The 20,362-nt window shown below is 41.5% G+C and overlaps 1 protein-coding gene across 2 annotated transcripts in view; it reads right to left on the bottom strand.

Annotated features, from left to right (window-relative positions):
• LOC106586277 (aryl hydrocarbon receptor) overlaps nt 1-20,362 on the bottom strand; it is a 50,948-nt gene that overhangs the window by 6,281 nt on the left and 24,305 nt on the right. The window contains exons 3-9 of one of the 2 annotated variants that reach the window (XM_014173401.2): nt 11,061-11,176; nt 5,463-5,552; nt 4,211-4,346; nt 3,182-3,318; nt 2,675-2,877; nt 2,258-2,367; nt 27-168 (exon numbers count right to left, since the gene is read on the bottom strand). In XM_014173401.2, the coding sequence (XP_014028876.1) occupies nt 27-168; nt 2,258-2,367; nt 2,675-2,877; nt 3,182-3,318; nt 4,211-4,346; nt 5,463-5,552; nt 11,061-11,176 (934 nt within the window). The remainder of the gene's footprint in view (nt 1-26; nt 169-2,257; nt 2,368-2,674; nt 2,878-3,181; nt 3,319-4,210; nt 4,347-5,462; nt 5,553-11,060; nt 11,177-20,362) is intronic. The other variant, XM_014173403.2, reaches the window with a different exon arrangement.

Consider the following 20,362-nt stretch of genomic DNA (forward strand, 5'->3'; position numbering starts at 1 on the left):
GACAGGGCCCAGAGGAGTTCACGTACATCAGAGGCCTCTGCGTGGCGATGATGTAGTCTGGTTTGCCGTTCTTGTAGACCAGCCTGGCGTTGGCCTGGACCCACTTCCAGCAGTTATCCTTGGTGAGGAGTCTGAACACGGTCAGACCGCTCTCTCCTGTCTTCATCACTGAATCCACAGGACACAGTCTTTTAGAGTGAGGCTTACACATGGTAAGTAGTATATTTTGTCAAAACTACAGTACTCTGCAGAAGTGACAATGGGTAGAGTTCTACTTCTGTTCTACTTAATGATTCTAAATATATATCTAGCTAGCTATCATTGCCTTATCGTTGCCTTAAGATTGTGCTCTAGCAAGGAGCAATGGTTGGTAGATTTATTTGTTTAAGAAACTAATCTAGGAAAAATTCCAATGTGAAGGCAGAGTAGGTAGCTAGATAAGCTAGGTAGTCCCTGTAATATTTCTACGTAATTGTGGGGCTGTGTTGGTAGCTATAGTGCCTTCAGAAATGTTTCACACCCCTTGACTTTTTCCACATTTTGTTGTGTTACAGCCTGATTTTAAAATGGATTACATTTAGATTTTGTGTCACTGGCCTACACACAAAACCACACAATGTAAAATAGGACATTTTTAGAAATGTTTACAAATTAATAAAAAATGCAAAGCTGAAATGTCAATAAGTATTCAACCCCTTTTTTATGGCAAGCCTAAATAAGTTCAGGAGTAAAAATGTGCTTAACAAGTCACCTAATAATTTGCATGGACTCAACTCTGTGTGCAATAATAGTGTTTAAAATAATTTGAATGACTACCTAATCTCTGTACCCGACACATACAATTGTCTGTAAGGTCCCTCAGTCGAGCAGTGAATTTCAAACACAGATTCAACCACAAAGACCAGGGAGGTTTTCCAATGCCTCGCAAAGAAGGGTACCTATTGGTAGATGGGTAAAAAAAAAAGCAGACACTGATTATCCGTTTGAGCATGGTGAAGTTATTAATTACACTTTGGATTTTTTATCAATACACCCAGTCACTACAAAGATACAGGCATCCTTCCTAACGTAGTTGCCGGAGAGGAAGGAAACCGCTCAGAGTTGAATGGCTGTGATAGGAGAAAATTGAGGATGGATTAACAACATTGTAGTTACTACACAATACTAATCTAATTGACAGAGTGAAAAGAAGGAAGCTTGTACAGAATAAAAATAAAGCATCCTGTTGGCAATAAGGCACTAAAGAAAACTGCCAAAAAATTGGCAAAGAAATGTACTTTATGTTCTGAATACAAAATGTTATGCTTGGGGCAAATCCAACACAGAACATCACTGAGTACTACTCTTTATATTTTCAAGCATGGTGGTGGCTGCATCGTGTTATGGGTATGCTTGTCATCAACAAGGACAAGGGAGTTTTTTTTTAATAAAAAGAAACAGAATAAGGCTAAGCACAGGCAAAATCCTAGAGGAAAACCTAGTTCAGTCTGCTTTCCAACAGACACTGGGAGACACATTCACCTTTCAGCAGGGCATTTACCTAAAACACTTGGCCAAATATACACTGGAGTTGTTTAACAAGATGACACTGAATGTTCCTGAGTGGCCTAGTTACAGTTTTGACTTAAATCGGCTTGAAAATCTATGGCAAGACTTGTAAATGGCTGTCTAGCAATGATAAACAACCAACTTGACAGAGCTTGAAGAATTTTAAAAAGAATAATGTGCTAATATTGTACTGTCTAGGTGTGCAAAGCTCTTAGAGACTTACCCAGAAAGACTGTCAAATGTGATTATAATATGTATTGTCTTATGAGGTTGAATACTTATACTTTTTTTCTTCCACTGACATTACAGAGTATTTTGTGTAGATCGTTGACAAAAAATTACAATTAAATAGATTTTATCCCAGTTTGAAACAGAAAAGAATGTGGAAAAGGTCAAGGGGTGTGAATACGTTCTGAAGGCACTGTATATGGATCATTGCTGGTACTCTGCTCATGTAGTGGATTTGTGGGCCTATCCTATCGGCTCTGCGGCTTTGCTCAATCTGCTCCGTAATCTACTGGGATTACTTGGGAAAGCTGTCCGAACTCTGTGACCACCATTTTTGACCTGGTCAGACTCGACCTCACTGATGTTTGAGGACAGAACCAATTCAACCTAATCCAAATAAATACTCCCATGTTTGTATTTTTCAAAGCTTGAACCCCTAAATAACCTGATGATAGGTAGACATAATAGACGTGAGGCTTACTTCGGACATGGTTCTCAGCGCAGTACAACATATCCGCTGCATGGATAAACTGATAGCCGGAACCTCGCACCCGAAGTTCAGCTTCAGTATACCCAAGCACAATTTTCCCCCTGCAAAAAGACAAAGGATAATGTCAATAAACATGATTTCACTTCATATGATAACAAGTGCTACATTACAATAGCATTATGACTGTGACAAATGACAGTCTATTCAGTACTATTGTACATCAGTCCAGTTATTGGTCCCATGTGGCTCAGTTGGTAGAGCAGGGCGCTTGCAACGCCAGGATTGTGGGTTTGATTCCCACAGGAAACCAGTATGAAAATGTACGCTCTGGGTAAGATGTAAATGTATTTCAATGATTGCAACTGCTATAACATCAGCATGATAATGAGCAAGTCAAAGTGAGCATACTTTGCGTCACATGCCATGGGGGTGAAGTCCAGCTTGTGTTTGGTTCTGAAGATCATGTTCTTGGTCCTGATCTCCAGGATGGAGGGGGGTTGGAGGGGCGTAGCGATGGCAAACAGGGCCAGCTGGGGGGGCGCCTTGCCCCCGTTATCCTGGCGCTGGTTCTGACCATGCAGGAACTTCAGCCTGCCCTGCAGACTTAGTGCCTGGCAGGGTGGGAGAATGCAAACATTTGTTTAAGACATTATGTATATTTTCGTCTTCGTTTGTTCGTGTGTTTGATTCTCTGTCCAAATCCCATCTGACAATATGTTTAATTGAATCTGATGTCCATGTTAATCCATCAAAATTGCATTGCAATGTATTACCATGTCACACTAACTCAATGTGAGCTTGACTCTGGGTGAGCCTAAAAGACTGTTAGACACACACTATTCGGGGATTGAAGGCATTTGGTTGGGGTGAGGGGTTTTTGGTCAGGTTGATGGCTGGGGTGTCAATAACACCTACCAGGAAGCCAGAGGAATTGTCCAGGAGGCAGCGGAAGCGACACACAAAGTTCCTCTCCAGGAAGGAGGAGTTCTCTGGGGGGAGCTGCTCAGGGTTATAGGTCACAGTGGCAGTAGTGCTGCTGTCCGGCTCCGCATCTGTGGGTCAGAAGATATGACATGTTCAGACCAGGCTTTACCATCAAAATGCTCTAACCACCTATTTCACTATACTTGGAAATGATCCTCAAGATTACAGTATACAGTTCAGTCATACAGTAGAAACAGAACAAATCTGTGCCACTTCTCTAAAATGGTAATACAAACAGTTGAGGTAATCACTGATAAAACTGCTTATTCATCTCATTAAATAATTATTATTTTTATGTTCGTAAAGGAATTCATCAACACAAAAAGCTAAAAATGAGTAACAACATTGTTAACTGAGTGTTGACATGAATGGTTGGGCTCGGAAGAAAAGCTGATGTGAGGTGTCAGGCTAGGGTGTCTGCTGAGGGATGTGTGTCATGATGACATTTTAAACAAAGCCTTATTCAATATCTCTCAGCACATTGTAACTGCTAACTGTGCTACTTTTGTTCTGTTCTGTGTATGGCCTCTCTCTGGGGTAATTATTGACCCGACTGTGGTCGTCTTCTCCCAGCTCTGTTGAAAATACACTTATGTAATTAGCCCGAGAGGCTAATGTAGTCTTAGCATGCCATGTGACAGCTTCCTCTCTACCAGAAGGAAAACCTTGCAACACTACCCCTAGTGGAGAGGTAGTTCGGTGCAGAGGCCTGAGCCTTTCTCTAAAAAAATGTGCAACAAGGATTGAGAACCCGTGCTCGAAGGTTTTAGATGTTTATGAGCAGTTATTAGTTATAGATGTTTACAAGGTGTTATAACGGCATTTGTAATGCATTATGAAGATGGTATTCATAGGAAATTCTACCAAAAGTTCTGCATTAATTTCTGTTTGAATATCCCTAAAAATGATTTCATAGATGGAGGTGGTGTTTCAGGGTCTAACATTGAGGCACGAGATCACCTGAGGGGATCTCTCCCAGTGGGGTCACAGGGGCCACGATGTCAGGTGGGTTGAGGGCCCAGTGGAGGTTACTCCTCAGCTCCTGCTGGTCCTCAGTATGAACCAACTCATACACACTCTGGTGCATAACATCAGTCTGTGGAAGGAGAGAGAGGCAGGAGGGAGAGGGAGTGAGAGAAGGAAGGAAGGAGGGGATAGGGAGACAAAGATTGGTAGATTATATAGAGGTTTTGGAAATATACATAATATAAAGACAGTTAAAACAAAGATTATGAAAAGCATGCACAATACAGACACACACAAAATCTACATTATTGAGGGCATCCTTATGCAAATTACATTGAGGGAACTTCGGACACTATACAGCTAAACTGAAGGAGTGATGTTATGGGAACATTGCTATAGTGAAAGAGTCTGAGATATACTGTATCTCCAAGAGTGTGTTGAATTCCCAGTGTCTCAGTGTGTACTGAACTTCTCCACGGTCTGAATTTCATACAGTAGACTGCATAATGTGTGAGAATTGTTTCAATCCTTTGTGCCTCTAGTATCCCTCCATCCTCCCATCCATCTCTTCAGCGTCTGTGGCGCTGTCGTGCTGGCTAGTGCTGCTGCCCACTGCCCACTACCATGGCTGGTGGTTTCTTTCCACTAAAGGTCATGCTATTAATAGACTGGTCTCTCCCAGTTTCTCTCTGTGGACCTGCTGAGCAGAATCAGACTACACACTGAGAAGGCCGGGGCCACAGCCCAGACAACGGCCCCCGACAAATCGCAGCAGACACCGCACGCAACCCCCAACCCCAAACCACAACCATAACGGCAATTAATATTATGTTCATTTAACCAGGTTTATACAGGTTAGTCTCATTGAGATAAAATCTATTTTGCAAGACCATAGCATCTATAGGCAACTGTCTCTACACGGAAAATCTCTACAGTTCTACAGGGTAACATTGGATGTCCGTATTGCATGTAATTAATGATCAAAACCTCGATCAGAGATGACCAGGTGTCAATGGAGGATTATGCGTTAACGTTTGCAAACATGCATGCCAATGCTGCACTGGGGTTACCCAGCTGTAGAATGAATGCTATTATTCAGTCAAGACCACAAAGATGATCAAGCTGCCTCACCAGATGCCTGCTTGTCCATTATGAATGAGCTGAGGCACAGAACAACCTGGTCATGTTTTAGGGATATAACCTTCACTGGGCTACGGAAAGGGAGGGGGGACAATCTGTACGGTACCTGGTGGAAGCCCAGGTAATCCTGGATGGTGTGAGAGGAGTAAAAAATGGTCCCATCATTAGTGACCACCAGGATGAAGCCATTCAGAGCCTGTAGGTCAAACAGGCATGAGATGAGGAAAGATTGTTAGACAACACAATGTTCACTTATTAAACTTCTGTTAGGCTTAGTCCTCCTTTCTTAGTCCTTCCTTAGTCCTCTCATATCTCCGGGTTCTGTTAGAACATGCATCTCATTCAGAATTTTGCTGTGTGTTTTGATTACATAAGCAAAAATGTGACTGTAGTGGTGGTCATGCAGATGTAGGATATTCATTTGATCACTCTTTTGTTGCTGAGAATTTTGTAGCACCGCAGGAAATGCAGATGAGCTTTGTGATTTACATAAACTCACTGAAAACCCACACTAACACACAATTATATTAACGTTATTGCACTTTTCGTGAAGCCTACTTTTGGCCTGCTAATAGCCTAACCACCCATCAAGCAACATTATGGACTAACATTTCTAATCCTTTTGCTGCAGGATTATTTTGCTGTGACAACATAGGTCAAATTATGATCCCACATTTGTATGTATCCTACAGTGAGATTGTTGCACTCTAAACCCTAAGAGTGGATGAGGTGTTGTCAGTGTACTGTATGCAAGACAGGGTTGTTCTGAACTAGAGAGGTAATCAAATAATATCAGGAATAAGAGATTATTCACTCATTTGTTTTATCCCAAACGGGAACAGCTGCTCCCATGTTTCCACCCCACTAACCACACACACTCCCTTGCCCTCGCACACAAGAACATTTAGTAAACAGACTTACAAACAGGCATATAACCATATTTACCTTATTAAAACAAAACAGACATTAGCATGTTCATCTATCACCTGATCTGCTAACACACACACAAAAACCCGGCCACACACACACACACACACTAACACTCGCTGACATGAACAGACTCATAAACGGACAGTGCAATGGGTGCAAACACAGAAAGTACACTCAGTCTTCCCAGGGGCTGAGCCATGACTAAAGTATGGCGATGTCATGTTGCTCTTTCTCTAATAATCAGTGATTCACCCCAATTATCTGCACCAGATCCTCTGTGTGTAAGCACTGCAGTCCAGCGAAACACAAACATCATCATGTCAGCTTGGATGGTTTGTACACCATCTTGGAAGTACAGTAAATAGCCAGATTCCAGGGTCTAATGTCCCAGGCATTCAGCAACTACAAATTACTGAAGTGAAATAAATGTTGCAAGCCCCTAGTGGCAGACACCATATGAAGACTGTTCCATATACAGTGGGGGGAAAAAGTATTTGATCCCCTGCTGATTTTGTACGTTTGCCCACTGACAAAGAAAGGATCAGTCTATAATTTTAATGGTAGGTTTATTTGAACAGTGAGAGACAACAAAAATATCCAGAAAAACGCATGTCAGAAATGTTATAAATTGATTAGCATTTTAATGAGGGAAATAAGTATTTGACCCCCTCTCAATCAGAAAGATTTCTGGCTCCCAGGTGTCTTTTATACAGGTAACGAGCTGAGATTAGGAGCACACTCTTAAAGGGAGTGCTCCTAACCGCAGCTTGTTACCTGTAAAAAAGATACCTGTCCACAGAAGCAATCAATCAATCAGATTCCAAACTCTCCACCATGGCCAAGACCAAAGAGCTCTCCAAGGATGTCAGGGACAAGATTGTAGACCTACACAAGGTTGGAATGGGCTACAAGACCATCGCCAAGCAGCTTGGTGAGAAGGTGACAACATTTGGTGCGATTATTCGCAAATGGAAGAAACACAAAAGAACTGTCAATATCCCTCGGCCTGGGGCTCCATGCAAGATCTCATCTCGTGGAGTTGCAATGATCATGAAAACGGTGAGGAATCAGCCCAGAACTACACGGGAGGATCTTGTCAATGATCTCAAGGCAGCTGGGACCATAGTCACCAAGAAAACAATTGGTAACACACTACGCCGTGAAGGACTGAAATCCTGCAGCGCCCGCAAGGTCCCCCTGTTCAAGAATACATATACATGCCCATTTGAAGTTTGCCAATGAACATCTGAATGACTCAGAGGACAACTGGTGAAAGTGTTGTGGTCAGATGAGACCAAAATGGAGCTCTTTGACATCAACTCAACTCGCCGTGTTTGGAAGAGGAGGAATGCTGCCTATGACCCCAAGAACACCATCTCCACCGTCAAACATGGAGGTGGAAACATTACGCTTTGGGGGTGTTTTTCTGCTAAGGGGACAGGACAACTTCACCGCATCAAAGGACGGGGCCATGTACCGTCAAATCTTGGGTGAGAACCTCCTTCCCTCAGCCAGGGCATTGAAAATGGGTCGTGGATGGGTATTCCAGCATGACAATGACCCAAAACACACGGCCAAGGCAACAAAGGAGTGGCTCAAGAAGAGGCACATTAAGGTCCTGGAGTGGCCTAGCCAGTCTCCAGACCTTAATCCCATAGGAAATCTGTGGAGGGAGCTGAAGGTTCGAGTTGCCAAACGTCAGCCTCCAAACCTTAATGACTTGGAGAAGATCTGCAAAGAGGAGTGGGACAAAATCCCTCCTGAGATGTGTGCAAACCTGGTGGCCAACTACAAGAAACGTCTGACCTCTGTGATTGCCAACAAGGGTTTTGCCACCAAGTACTAAGTCATGTTTTGCAGAGGGGTCAAATACTTATTTCCCTCATTAAAATGCAAATAATTTTATAACATTTTTGACATGCGTTTTTCTGGATTCTTTTGTTGTTATTCTGTCTCTCACTGTTCAAATAAACCTACTATTAAAATTATAGACTGATCATTTCTTTGTAAGTGGGCAAACGTACAAAATCAGCAGGGGATGAAACACTTTTTTCCCCCACTGTACATTGAAGCAGTGAAGTTGTCAAATCACTAAACCTCGAGTCAGAGTCGAGTCCCACGTCCCTAGTGTTCGAGTCTGAGTTCAAGTTTGAGTTCTTTGTATTGCTCTCCAATCATTTTTTAAGCAACACTTCATTACAGTGTTGCACATTTGTAAGGCTAAATGGATGGTAATTTTCAATGAAGAAGAATTGTGTGACTTGCTTCAGCTCTTTAAAAGTATTTTTGTGGTAGTTGAAGAAGTGAAATATAGTCAAAGTTAAATATATTAAAATATCTGGTCTCATTACTTTGATAGACTACTATAATAACCTTATTACTTTGGATACACTCACACTACTACACTTTTGCTCGTGAGGAATTAGAAAAGTTTTAGCCTATCACTTGGTGAGAGAAATATCATGGCGCATCTTGTGAAAGAAGTTCAGAATTGTGTTAGTGTTGAAAAATTTAGGCTGGTGTAGTAGAGGGAATGACTGTTTTATAAATAGTGGATAGTATCCTTCAGTGGGAGACTAAGTAGAGGTAAGTAGCCCAGAGGTGCTAGTAGCTGTACATTGCAGTAGTAATACTGAATGTTTAAGATAGGTAGGTCATGGGTTAGCTATAATAAGTGGGGTCGTTATTGTAGTTTGGTTAGTGAGTGTGGGGGCTGGGGTGAACTGCATGGCACAAGAAGTCATGAGAATTTGTAATAATAGGGCCTTTAGAAAGTATAAATGTAATCAAAAAGTTGTATGCAAACACATTGGTGCTGACCAGTCTGCACGTTTTATAGTTTGAATGGCATTTCTCACTTAAACGGTGTAAGAGGAGTAGCGTTGCAAAGAATAACTACAATTAAAAAGTCTGAAATAAGTGGTACATTATTTAAAGAGTGTCTGCTTTCGCAAGCCACACTAAATAGATAATACAGCTATCTAACATTTGCTGTTGTAGCTGGTATGTTGAATTATCGAAAAGAGAGTGATTTTCTGAAAAGAAAGTTACAACTGGTTGAGTCCAAGTCCGATTCGCCACTGGTCAAGTCCGAGGTGGGTCACGAGTCATAAATATTGTGACTTAAGTCTGAGTCAAGTCAGAGTCCTGGACTCGAGTACTAAAACACTGCATTGAAGTGAGTATTTAATGTCCTTGAACTCTTGCAATTAGAGAACCACAATTTGTGCACGCTAGATTGTAGACTTCCTGGTTGAGCAGAATAGAGATCACATCTCCAATGGGTCTCCATTTGAGCATGCTTGTACCGTATGAACACATACAGTATCTGCCAGCATTCTGCAGAACTACTTTCCCACTTGACGGTAGTGTTAGGCTTCTGGGGGACTACTTTGAGTATAAGAGGTTGAAAACAGGCTGTCCTCAGTCTGTCTATTTTCAACAATGACAGTGAAGGGTGAAAACTTAATTAATCTGTTTTGCCTCTCTTTTCCTCCTCTCCTGCTGTAAATAATGAATGACCTCACAGCTCCTCTATAATTCACTAGCAAGTGTCTGACGTTGAACTACAGAGAAGAAAATGAGGAGAGAGAAAATCAGACATGGTCAGAAATATCCCTCTTCACCACTCACCTTCTCTGCTTCTTCCCCTAACCTTGCCTTTTCTTCCTGTCTCCCAGTCTTTTACAATGCCCCATGGCTGTTATCTCAATCTGAATAAAAGATTCCATCTTGACTAATTCCTCCTCCCCAGAATGAGCTTTCATGCTTCATTACTAACACATTGGAGAGATGTAGGTTTATCATAATAATGAAACTTTGTTCATAGAGCAGGGATGGCTGGCAGACTGTTTCCTCTGCTATACTCTGGAATTCCACTGTGCTGCACATAGAGGGGAACTGGACTGGAAAATCAATGACTCTGGCGTATCCAAAAGAGATTTGGCAGCCAACTAGCTCACTCTCCACTCAATAACACATATAGAGAAACAAAATTAAAATAGCTCCCTAGAGTTGGAATTTTAAAGTAAATGAAATGACAATGAATACTAGAATGACAAATTGGGGTGTAGCGTATTAGTGTATTCTGGAGCCTTGGGAATTAATAAGCAGATGTACATTTCCGTCATTTAGCAGACACTCTTATCCAGAGCAACTAGGGTTAAATGCCTTGCTCAAGGGCACATTGACAGATTTTTAACTAGTCCGCTCGGGGATTCGAGCCAGCGACCTTTCGGTTACTGGCCCAACACACTAACGGCCTAGGCTACCTGCCCTGTTACATGCTCTATTAAAGACAAAGTGCTGGCTAATGAGTTATGAGGTTTAACCAACATTTAATCACTGGATATTAAACCTTGTAGTTCCCAAAAGAGGAGAGAGTCTTTTTTTCTTCTTTTATTTTAGAAGATTCCACATTTTGATGTTTATTATTTTTGAAAAGGAGATATTTTCTCAAGTGCTTTGGTGCCTATCTTGCAAAAATATCCAAAGGGGCATGTTAAGCCCGGTTAGCCGACTCAGCTGACTCCAAGTGGCACTCACACATTTCATATGGGAGCCTCAGACAGACATAGACAGGAGCAGACATATTGACTGATACGCTATCGCTGAGTCCTTGTCTCTGTCTCCCTGCCCAAACTGATTTTCTGCTAAAAGAAGAAACATGAACGCGGTCCAGACTCACTCACTCACACAAACACACACACACAGAGCGATTCAGCTGGCAGTGCAGTCAGCTGAAGTTAGGCCATGATGAGCCCTTAGCGCTGACCTGCAGCAAGAGTTCGCCTTCAGGCAGCCAACTATCGGCCAATCCCGTGGCTTTGCCGTTGTCATCGCTACCACCATTGGCCAGCTCTCCATTGCAAGTATAGTTCTTCAGGGCTACTGCAGAGAGTGTGAGAGAGAGAGAGAGAGCGAGAGGGAGAGAGAGGGACAGTGACAGGCATTAGTCCTGTAATAATGTTTACAAAGCACTGCTGTGAATGTCAGAATGCTTCATGTTTAGTACACTAACCACACTGTATGCACGACAGGATCCCAGCTCATAAACATTTCATCAAATAGCATCTTAAAAATTACTATCTAGACCTTTTATCTTTGTCTAACCTGGTGACATCATAATGGCTTGGGAACCAACACATTCATGGTTGAAAAAAAGAAGGGGAGGTCATCTCAGCATTCTAAACAGACTGTGATGCTTTGAGAGTTCTCACAGATTTTTCACCTATATTTTTGTGGTCATTCACCTTAAGACTCATAGTGTATGGTGTCAAAAAATATTAAATCACTGGTCTGTTGTAAAAGTAGTCTTCAGTAGCAACACACAGCAATAGTCTTTGGAAAATTCTGACGTCCAACAGCCGAGAGTGAAATGAAATAATAAAATGCAAATTGAAACATCTTTGACACGCAATGATATTCAACAAACACAGTGACACGTCATTTATTGTGCATACTGTAGCCTACTGTCTATGGCAGAATTAAGAGAAAACAGCATTGCTGGAGCAGCAGCACTCAGAGGGAGAGTGAGAGAGAGAGAGACATTAATGTTGCATCAGAGTGAAATGAGGTGACAACTCCTTCGGGCGTCACTATATTTGCACTTTTCTTTCTCTGCTCGCTGAGCTCTATCCCCCTCTCCCCTCCTCCCTCTCCCATGCTCCTTCTTTCTACTTTACCTTACCCACCCTCCCTCAATTCATCCAAGAATAGTCTATGAAAATTCATCTCATTCCACAAGAGGGAGTCCTCTAGTCCAGGGGTTCTTAAACTTTTTCAGGCTGGGACCCAAATGAGAAATTCTATGTTTTCCTGGGAATAAAGCTTATTTAAATGTGTAATTATTAGTACATTTCATTACCCTTATGCCTAAAACAAATGGAATATAGACAAAAACAAAATGAAATAGCCATATAAATAGCTATTCATGTTTATTGTTCAACCGTTAAAAACACTCTTACATATCTGTCTAGGTTGGAACTGTTGCTGTTAAAATACAATAAATAACTTTAATTCTGAACTGGAATAAACTGATTGATCACATCACACAGATGTATAACAGAACACACACACACACACACACACAGGCTCAGTAACCGTACAGATGAAAAATGATCAGGTTTACTGTAGAAAGTAACATTGAAAAAAAAGTCTAAATTGGAACTGTTGCTGTTAAAATACAATAACTATTTGTTTATTCTGAACTGGAATAAGCTGATAGATCACAGGTTGAAGTTTTCAACAAGCATGTCTATTCTGGACTCAGGTTTTGACAGTGTAACACTGAGGTCATGCTCAGCATTGAGTGTGTTTCCGTACTTGTTTTTTAAGTATGCCAGAGTTGACAACCCTGACTCGCATAGGTATGTTGTGCCAAACTGGATCAGAACATCTACTGCTTTCTCAGTCAGGCAGGAGACCACTTCCTGCAGTCGCTCTGGATAAGAGTGCCTGCTAAATGACTTAAATGTAAATGTAGATGAGCAACCCAGAACTGTGTGAGTGTCTTTGCCTCAAAAAGCATCTTGCTTCAATCAGTTTATTCCAGTTCAGAATAAAAATGAGGACTTGTATTTTATCTGCAACAGTTCCAATCTAGATTTGTTTCCAACAATAAATTATACATTAATATGTACAGTAGGCCTGATCATTTTTCATCTTCATCTGTATTTACTGTTACTTACGGTTGCACCATCAGTAGCTTGCTGGATTGCTTTGGATAACGTTAGTTATTAGCTGTGTACAAGGCCAGGGGATTGTTTGAAAGAGAAACTCACATCTACTAGTATGAGAGATAGTACTCCCTTATTTCGCTTACCATCACCTGTTATAAAATGACAACAATGCCTTGCTAGCTGACGTACTTTTCCACTGTTGAAGTACTGTTTCCTGAAGCATTCTTCCCTCTTCCGCAAGAACTCCCTAGGTTCTACCCTCATGCTGTGGATGTTTGGACAGGACAGTGTCGTTTTATTCATTTGCTCGTATTGAGACTCATTACTAAGCACTTCCCCGCACAAAACACATCGTGGGCGCTCCTCGAAACCAAGAGAGAGAAACGAATCGCTGTATTTGCGTTTCATGACAACTGAGCTCAGTCAGAACTTCTGGCTAGCTTGAGTCCAGTTGATGACAGTGGTAAGTGGTGGCGAGTGGGAATGACAAGTCAGTGACTGACAGCGCTGCAGCATGTGGGTCGCGGAATGATCTTCAAGAAAACTGCAGAAAAAAATATATCCGGTAAACCACGAAGCACACGGGCATCTCCCACTTGCGCAGCTGCCAAACTACTGCCCAAATAAATTCCAGTAATCAACTATATAATTATACATTTACTCTGACACGTTGCGACCCACCATTAACAGGTCCGCGACCGACACATCATTTAAGAAAGGATGCTCTAGTCACGTCGGGAAACAGATTGTAGAGAATGATGTAATAATAGACTCACATACTTTATTTTCATTTCAACCATTTGATGGCTATGATGTACTAAGTGCTTTGCTAAAGATGCAGGGGCTGATTCACTTAATCCCTTTTACTGCAGCTCTCTGCCCCACTTATTGCAGAACCGTTGACCTATATCTTTCATTTAACAATTGTTTCTGGTGTTATCCCTAAGATCTGGAAAGTGGCACATGTCCTCACCTTACATAACGGAGGACATCCTTCTGACTTAGATAACTACCGTCAAATCTCAAAATGATCTTGCCTTTCCAAAGATTTAGAATCCCTGGCCAAGAACATTTTTAACTTCTCACTCCATTCTTAATGTGCACCAATACTGTTTTAGACCTGGACAAAGCGCCGTTTCAGCTGCTACGCTTGTTTTAGATGATGTTTGCTTAGATCATAAAAATCACTGTGCTGCCTTGTTTATTATATACCTTCCCAAGGTCTTTGACACTGTTGACCCTCACACTCTCATTCAAATGTTGACTGAAATATGCCTGGATCAGGCTTCTTGCAAGTGGTTTGAGAATGATCTGTCAGACAGGACACAATGTGTGATTTCTGATGGTGTTAATTCTAGGTTCCTGGATATTATTAAAGGTGTACCAAAGGGGTTAGTATTGGGACCTGTTCTCCTTGCTATTTAAATAAATAACACTGGCCTATCTGTTAAAAAGTGTAATATGTATCTGTATGCAGACAATACTATTATGTATGCCATTATCCCAACTGTAGAGCAGACATTGTTAGAGCTGCAATCTGACTTTGTTGCCTTTCAAAAAGCCCTGGTTGGTTAAAAACGTGTACTTAATGTGGGCAAGACAAAATATACACTATATACAGTACAGTCAAATGTTTGGACACCTACTCATTCCAGGGTTTTTCTTAATTTTTACTATTTTCTACATTGCAGAATAATAATGAAGACATCAAAACTATGAAAAAACATATGGAATCATGTAGTAACCAAAGAAGTGTTAAAAAAAGAAAAATATATATTTATATTGGACATTTTCAAAGTAGCCACCCTTTGCCTTGATGACAGCTTTGCACACTCTTTCTATTCTCTCAACCAGCTTCATGAGGTAGTCATCTGGAATGCATTTCATTTAACAGGTGTGCCTTGTTAAAAGTACATTTGTGGAATTTATTTCCTTCTTAATGCGTTTGAGCCAATCAGTTCGGTTGTGACAAGGTAAGGATGGTAATACAGAAGATAGCCCCATTTGGTAAAAGACCAAGTCCATATTATGGCAAAAACAGCTCAAATAAGCAAAGAGAAATGACAGTCCATCAATACTTTAAGACTTGAATGTCAGTCAATCCGGAAAATGTCAAGAACTTTGAAAGTTTCGCAAAAACCATCAAGTGCTATGATGAAACTGTCTCTCTCTCTGCTGCAGAGGATAAGTTCATTAGAGTTACAAGCCTCAGAAATTGCAGCCCAAATAAATGCTTCACAGAGTTCAAGTAACAGACACATCTCAACATCAACTGTTCAGAAGAGACTGCGTGAATCAGGTCTTCATGGTCGAATTGCTGCAAAGAAACCACTACTAAAGGACACCAATAAGAAAGAAGAGACTTGCTTAGGCCAAGAAACACAAGCAATGGACATTAGACCAGTGGAAGTCTGTCCTTTGGTCTGATGAGTCCAAATTTGAGATTTTTGGTTCCAACCGCCATGTCTTTGTGATGATCTCTGCATGTGTGGTTCCCACCATGAAGCATGGAGGAGGATGTGATGATGTGGGGGTGCTTTGCTGGTGACACTGTCAGTGATTTATTTAGAATTCAAGGCACACTTAATCAGCATGGCTAACACAGCATTCTGCAGCGATAAGCCATCCCATCTGGTTTGCGCTTAGTGGGACTACCATTTGTTTTTCAACAGGACAATGACCCAACACACCTCCAGGCTGTGTAAGAGAGATTTGACCAAGAAGGGAGTGATGGAGTGCTGCATCAAATGACCTGGCCTCCTCAATCACATGACCTCAACCCAATTGAGATGGTTTGCAATGAGTTGGACCGCAGAGTGAAGGAAAAGCAGCCAACAAGTGCTCAACACTCCACCAATCAGGCCTTTATGGTTGAGTGGCTAGACGGAAGCCACTCCTCAGTAAAAATCACATGACAGCCTGCTTGCAGTTTGCCAAAAGGCACCTAAAGACTCTCAGACCATGAGAAACAAGATTCTCTGGTCTGATGAAACCAAGATTGAACTCTTTGGCCTGAATGCCAAGCGTCAGCATGGTGGTGCCAGCATCATGTTGCAGGGATGTTTTTCAGCAGCAGGGACTGGGAGACTAGTCAGGATCGAGGGATAGATGAACGGAGCAAAGTCCAGAGAGATCCTTGTTGAAAACTTACTCCAGAGTAAGTAAGTTAGGACCTCAGACTGGGACGAAGGTTCTCCTTCAGGACAACGACCCTAAGCACACTGCCAAGACAACGCAGCAGTGGCTTCGGGACAAGTCTCTGAATATCTTTGAGTGGCCCAGCCAGAGCTGGGACTTGAAAATGAACAAACATCTGGTGAGATGTTTGATGTAATCGCTGCCTAAGGTGCTTCAACAAAGTACTAATTAAAGGGTCTGAATACTTATGTAAATGTCATATTTTTTTTATTTTTTTAAGTAAATTTAAAAAAATTCTGAAAAACAATTTTTGCTTTGTCAATATGGGGTATTGTATGTAGATTGATGAAGGAAAAAACATATTTAATACATTTTAGAATAAGACTGTAACGTAACAAAATGTGGAAGAAGTCAAGGAGTCTGAATACTTTCCAAATGCCCAGTAAATGGTTTACTGCCAAGCTTAACACTATGATCACTTATACACTGCAATGTACTGCAATACAATGCCATATTCTAACCCAACAATCTCCACAGAAGCGATACAGCACTGTATTAGTTACAAAACAAAAACCATGGCTTTTCAACTTCGGAGAGTTTTCTATTCAATCAATCCATTGAGTCAGTCTCTCATTGATTCATTAAACGAACCCAACAAACGGAGAAGAGATGATGGGCGAATGAAAGAAAAGTTTGGAACCCTGATGATGTCATGGAAATGAGTCCAGCGGTTGGCCGTATTCATCTCTGACAACACCGTGCTGTGACCCAAGACAACCCTTGACTCCTAAGGTGATGTCTTGACATGATTGTGTGAATGGGGTCTGGGTCAGCCCTTCTGTTATCTGTGAAAGGTCACCAGAAAAAAAGAGTAGGAGAGGATTGGAGGGGTGGGGTGGGGCCGACACCTGATGACATATGAGCTTTTGTATGGGTGTTTGACAGGGCTTGGACCTCTCACACCGAGCTTTGGTGCAGGCCGTTGAGTGGACACCCTGACCTAATTCCCACACCATTCTCTCTATCAGGGGTTTGACAGATCATATTATATCATCTTATGGACATCAGACATATCATATGGACTGTGAGTATTTGTGAGTTGAAAATGTCCATGCCCTAGATCTTGTTGTGTTACTGTACCAACTCAAACGAGCGTCCATTGACCCTAAAGACAAATGGTCTATGTCCACCGTCACATCAACGCTAAAAACGTGCTTGCAGAAAGTAGAAATCATTACCTTCCTTAATAGGTAACCATACATTGATATTCAGATCTTGAGCTAGCCCTTTCATGGTCTGTTGACATACATTGCATGATGCAGCGACTGGGTATGTAGCCAGCGGTATTACCCAGGCTCAGTGTCATGTCCTTTGGCCTGAGAGGCGTTTTGTCAGCCAGTCTGCTGCGGTAAACGTTATTGTTATTGATACCATTGTAGTAAGTCACTGCGCTTTGTGGTGCTGCTCTGTCACATGGCTCTCCAACGCATCCATGAGGAAAAATATACGCCTCCAAACTGATTACTGAAGCCCTACTGTGTTGCCTGGGCTTTATTTTCACTGACGAACTCATAAATTATAGATCAACTAAATATATTTGACATTGGTTTCTCATTAGCGGTGCTGGGCTTCACACTTTGGCCAGAGTACGATCCATCAAAAGGACAACCTTTATTTTTGACAGTTGTTATTCCTTGTTTTTCCACTTAACTCGCTCAACAAATCCATTACTATGCAATCACAACATTACCACGTACTGTAATTACAGTGTACCTACACAGCAATAAGAGCAACTTCATGTAAAGTCTTAACCAGGTGTAAGGTAGTGTGTACACTTATTACTATGAAATTATTAACGAGGCACCAGTCCAGTTATTGAACAAAATGGCCTTCTAAGAAGACCTGACTTCTGAGTTATTTTAGTAATAACTCTACCAGACTACAATTAGAATAATAGTAATACATTGATTAATCTAAAGGTATAAATTCTTTGATAATCAATTGGAGTTCTTTCCCAGAATAATAAGACCAACACAAGTTTTTTATACAATCAACATTTAATAACACAAATCAAAATATTTACAAACATAATGAGAAGGATCACGAAACAGTAGGAAATAGATTGAAAGCAAGAAGTAAAGACCTCGGAATTCAGAACGTTAAGATGTTATACTCAATCTGTGATCAAAGTCTGTTGTGGTTTCTTGATTGTTCAGAGCGTTGGGAGGAGAACAAAGGAAGAAGATGGCTCTGTCCTTTCTGGTTGAGTTGGGTGGTTCCTCCTTCAGGTTCCTCCTTTGGTTCTGAGTTGGTGTCCTTATGCTTGTTGCTCTTCAATGCTGGCTCCTTGCTTGAGTTGCAGTTGTGCTCTAATTGTCTTCTCCTTCTTTCCCAGAAGATGGATAGCTTAAAAGTACCATTCAGGCTGCACAAGCACTTTAAAGACTAAGTCTCCTTCTGAGATTGTTTAGTGCATGGGCTCTTCCGTCCCAATTTCTGTACTGGATTACATGTACTATTCTCTAAAAGGTACTTTCCCTAACTTATCAGTTCACCAGTACTTGCCATTAAAGGTGAAGGTCCAGGCCCTGTGGTTGGCCTACTGAATAGGTTTTTCTCCCTCCTTGAGAGAGGTCCAGCTTGAGAGGTCACACGGTATCGCTTGGTATCGCTTGTAGTCTTGTGAGGTCACATAGTATCACACCTAGGTTTGAAGAAACACTTTTATGACCCTTTGTCTTGGAGAGATAGTATAGATGGATGGAAAATTGTGTGGAAATCTACCAAAAAACTATTAGGCAACAACAAATTCAATCCCTTCTAGACAATTTCCTGGACAAAATGTTTCACTGTAATAGTGAAGGTGTAAACTTAGCAGTAGAAAACCTCAACAGTATATTTTGTAACGGTTCTGTAACGACAGACACTGGGAGATGAGAAGCAAATACAGGGTGTGGATTTAATAATACATAGATATGAAACAAAACAAGAACAGTGTCTGGACAGGAGAAACATAACATCAATGCTGACTTAGGAATGAAACTGAGGAAGTCACAGATGTACATTAAAAAATATATATATTTCACCTTTATTTAACCAGGTAGGCTAGTTGAGAACAAGTTCTCATTTACAACTGTGACCTGGCCAAGATAAAGCAAAGCAGTGCAACACAAACAACAACACAGAGTTACACATGGAATAAACAAACATACAGTCAATAACACAATAGACAAAAAGTCTATATACAGTGTGTGCAGATGAGGTAAGGCAATAAATAGGCCATAGTGGTGAAATAATTACAATTTAGGAATTAAATACTGGAGTGATAGATGTGAAGAAGATGAATGTGCAAGTAGAGATACTGGGGAGTAAAAGTGCAAAAATAAATAAATAACAGTATGGGGATGAGGTAGTTGGATGGGCTATTTACAGATGGGCTATGTACAGGTGCAGTGATCTGTGAGCTGCTCTGACAGCTGATGCTTAAAGTTAGTGAGGGAGATATGGGTCTCCAGCTTCAGTGATTTTTGCAATTCGTTCCAGTCATTGGCAGCAGAGAACTGGAAGGAAAGGCGGCCAAAGGAGGAATTGGCTTTGGGGGTGACGAGTGAAATATACCTGCTGGTGCGCGTGCTATGGGTGTGTGCTGCTATGGTGACCAGTGAGCTGAGATAAGGCAGGGCTTTACCTAGCAAAGACTTATAGATGACCTGGAGCCAGTGGGTTTGGCGACGAATATGAAGCGAGGGCCAGCCAACGAGAGCATACAGGTCGCAGTGGTGGGTAGTATATGGGGCTTTGGTGACAAAACGGATGGCACTGTGATAGACTGCATCCAATTTGCTGAGTAGAGTGTTGGAGGCTATTTTGTAAATGACATCGCTAAAGTCAAGGATCGGCAGGATACGATGACGCGATGGAGTCCAGGTGAGTCCCATAATTAAGCGCAGGTGCGCGTAACGATGGTGTCAGGTGTGCGTAATGATGAGTGAACTGTTGACCTCAAGCACCGGAGAGGGGGATTGGGAGCAGACGCGACAATAAAGGAATTGAGAAACCTATCCAACCAAAAACATAGAGACCCAGAAAACCTGAGCCTACGCCTTCACTATGGTGAATCACTAAAACAAAACAGAAATACACTATGGAAAAAGAAGGAACAGCATGTCACAAATCAGCTCAATGTAGTTGAAGAATCCATAGAATCTAACCACTTCTGGGAAAATTGGAAAACTCTAAACAAACAACAACATGAAGA

Source organism: Salmo salar, chromosome ssa25, assembly GCF_905237065.1.
Source record: "Salmo salar chromosome ssa25, Ssal_v3.1, whole genome shotgun sequence".
Lineage (NCBI taxonomy): Eukaryota > Metazoa > Chordata > Actinopteri > Salmoniformes > Salmonidae > Salmo > Salmo salar.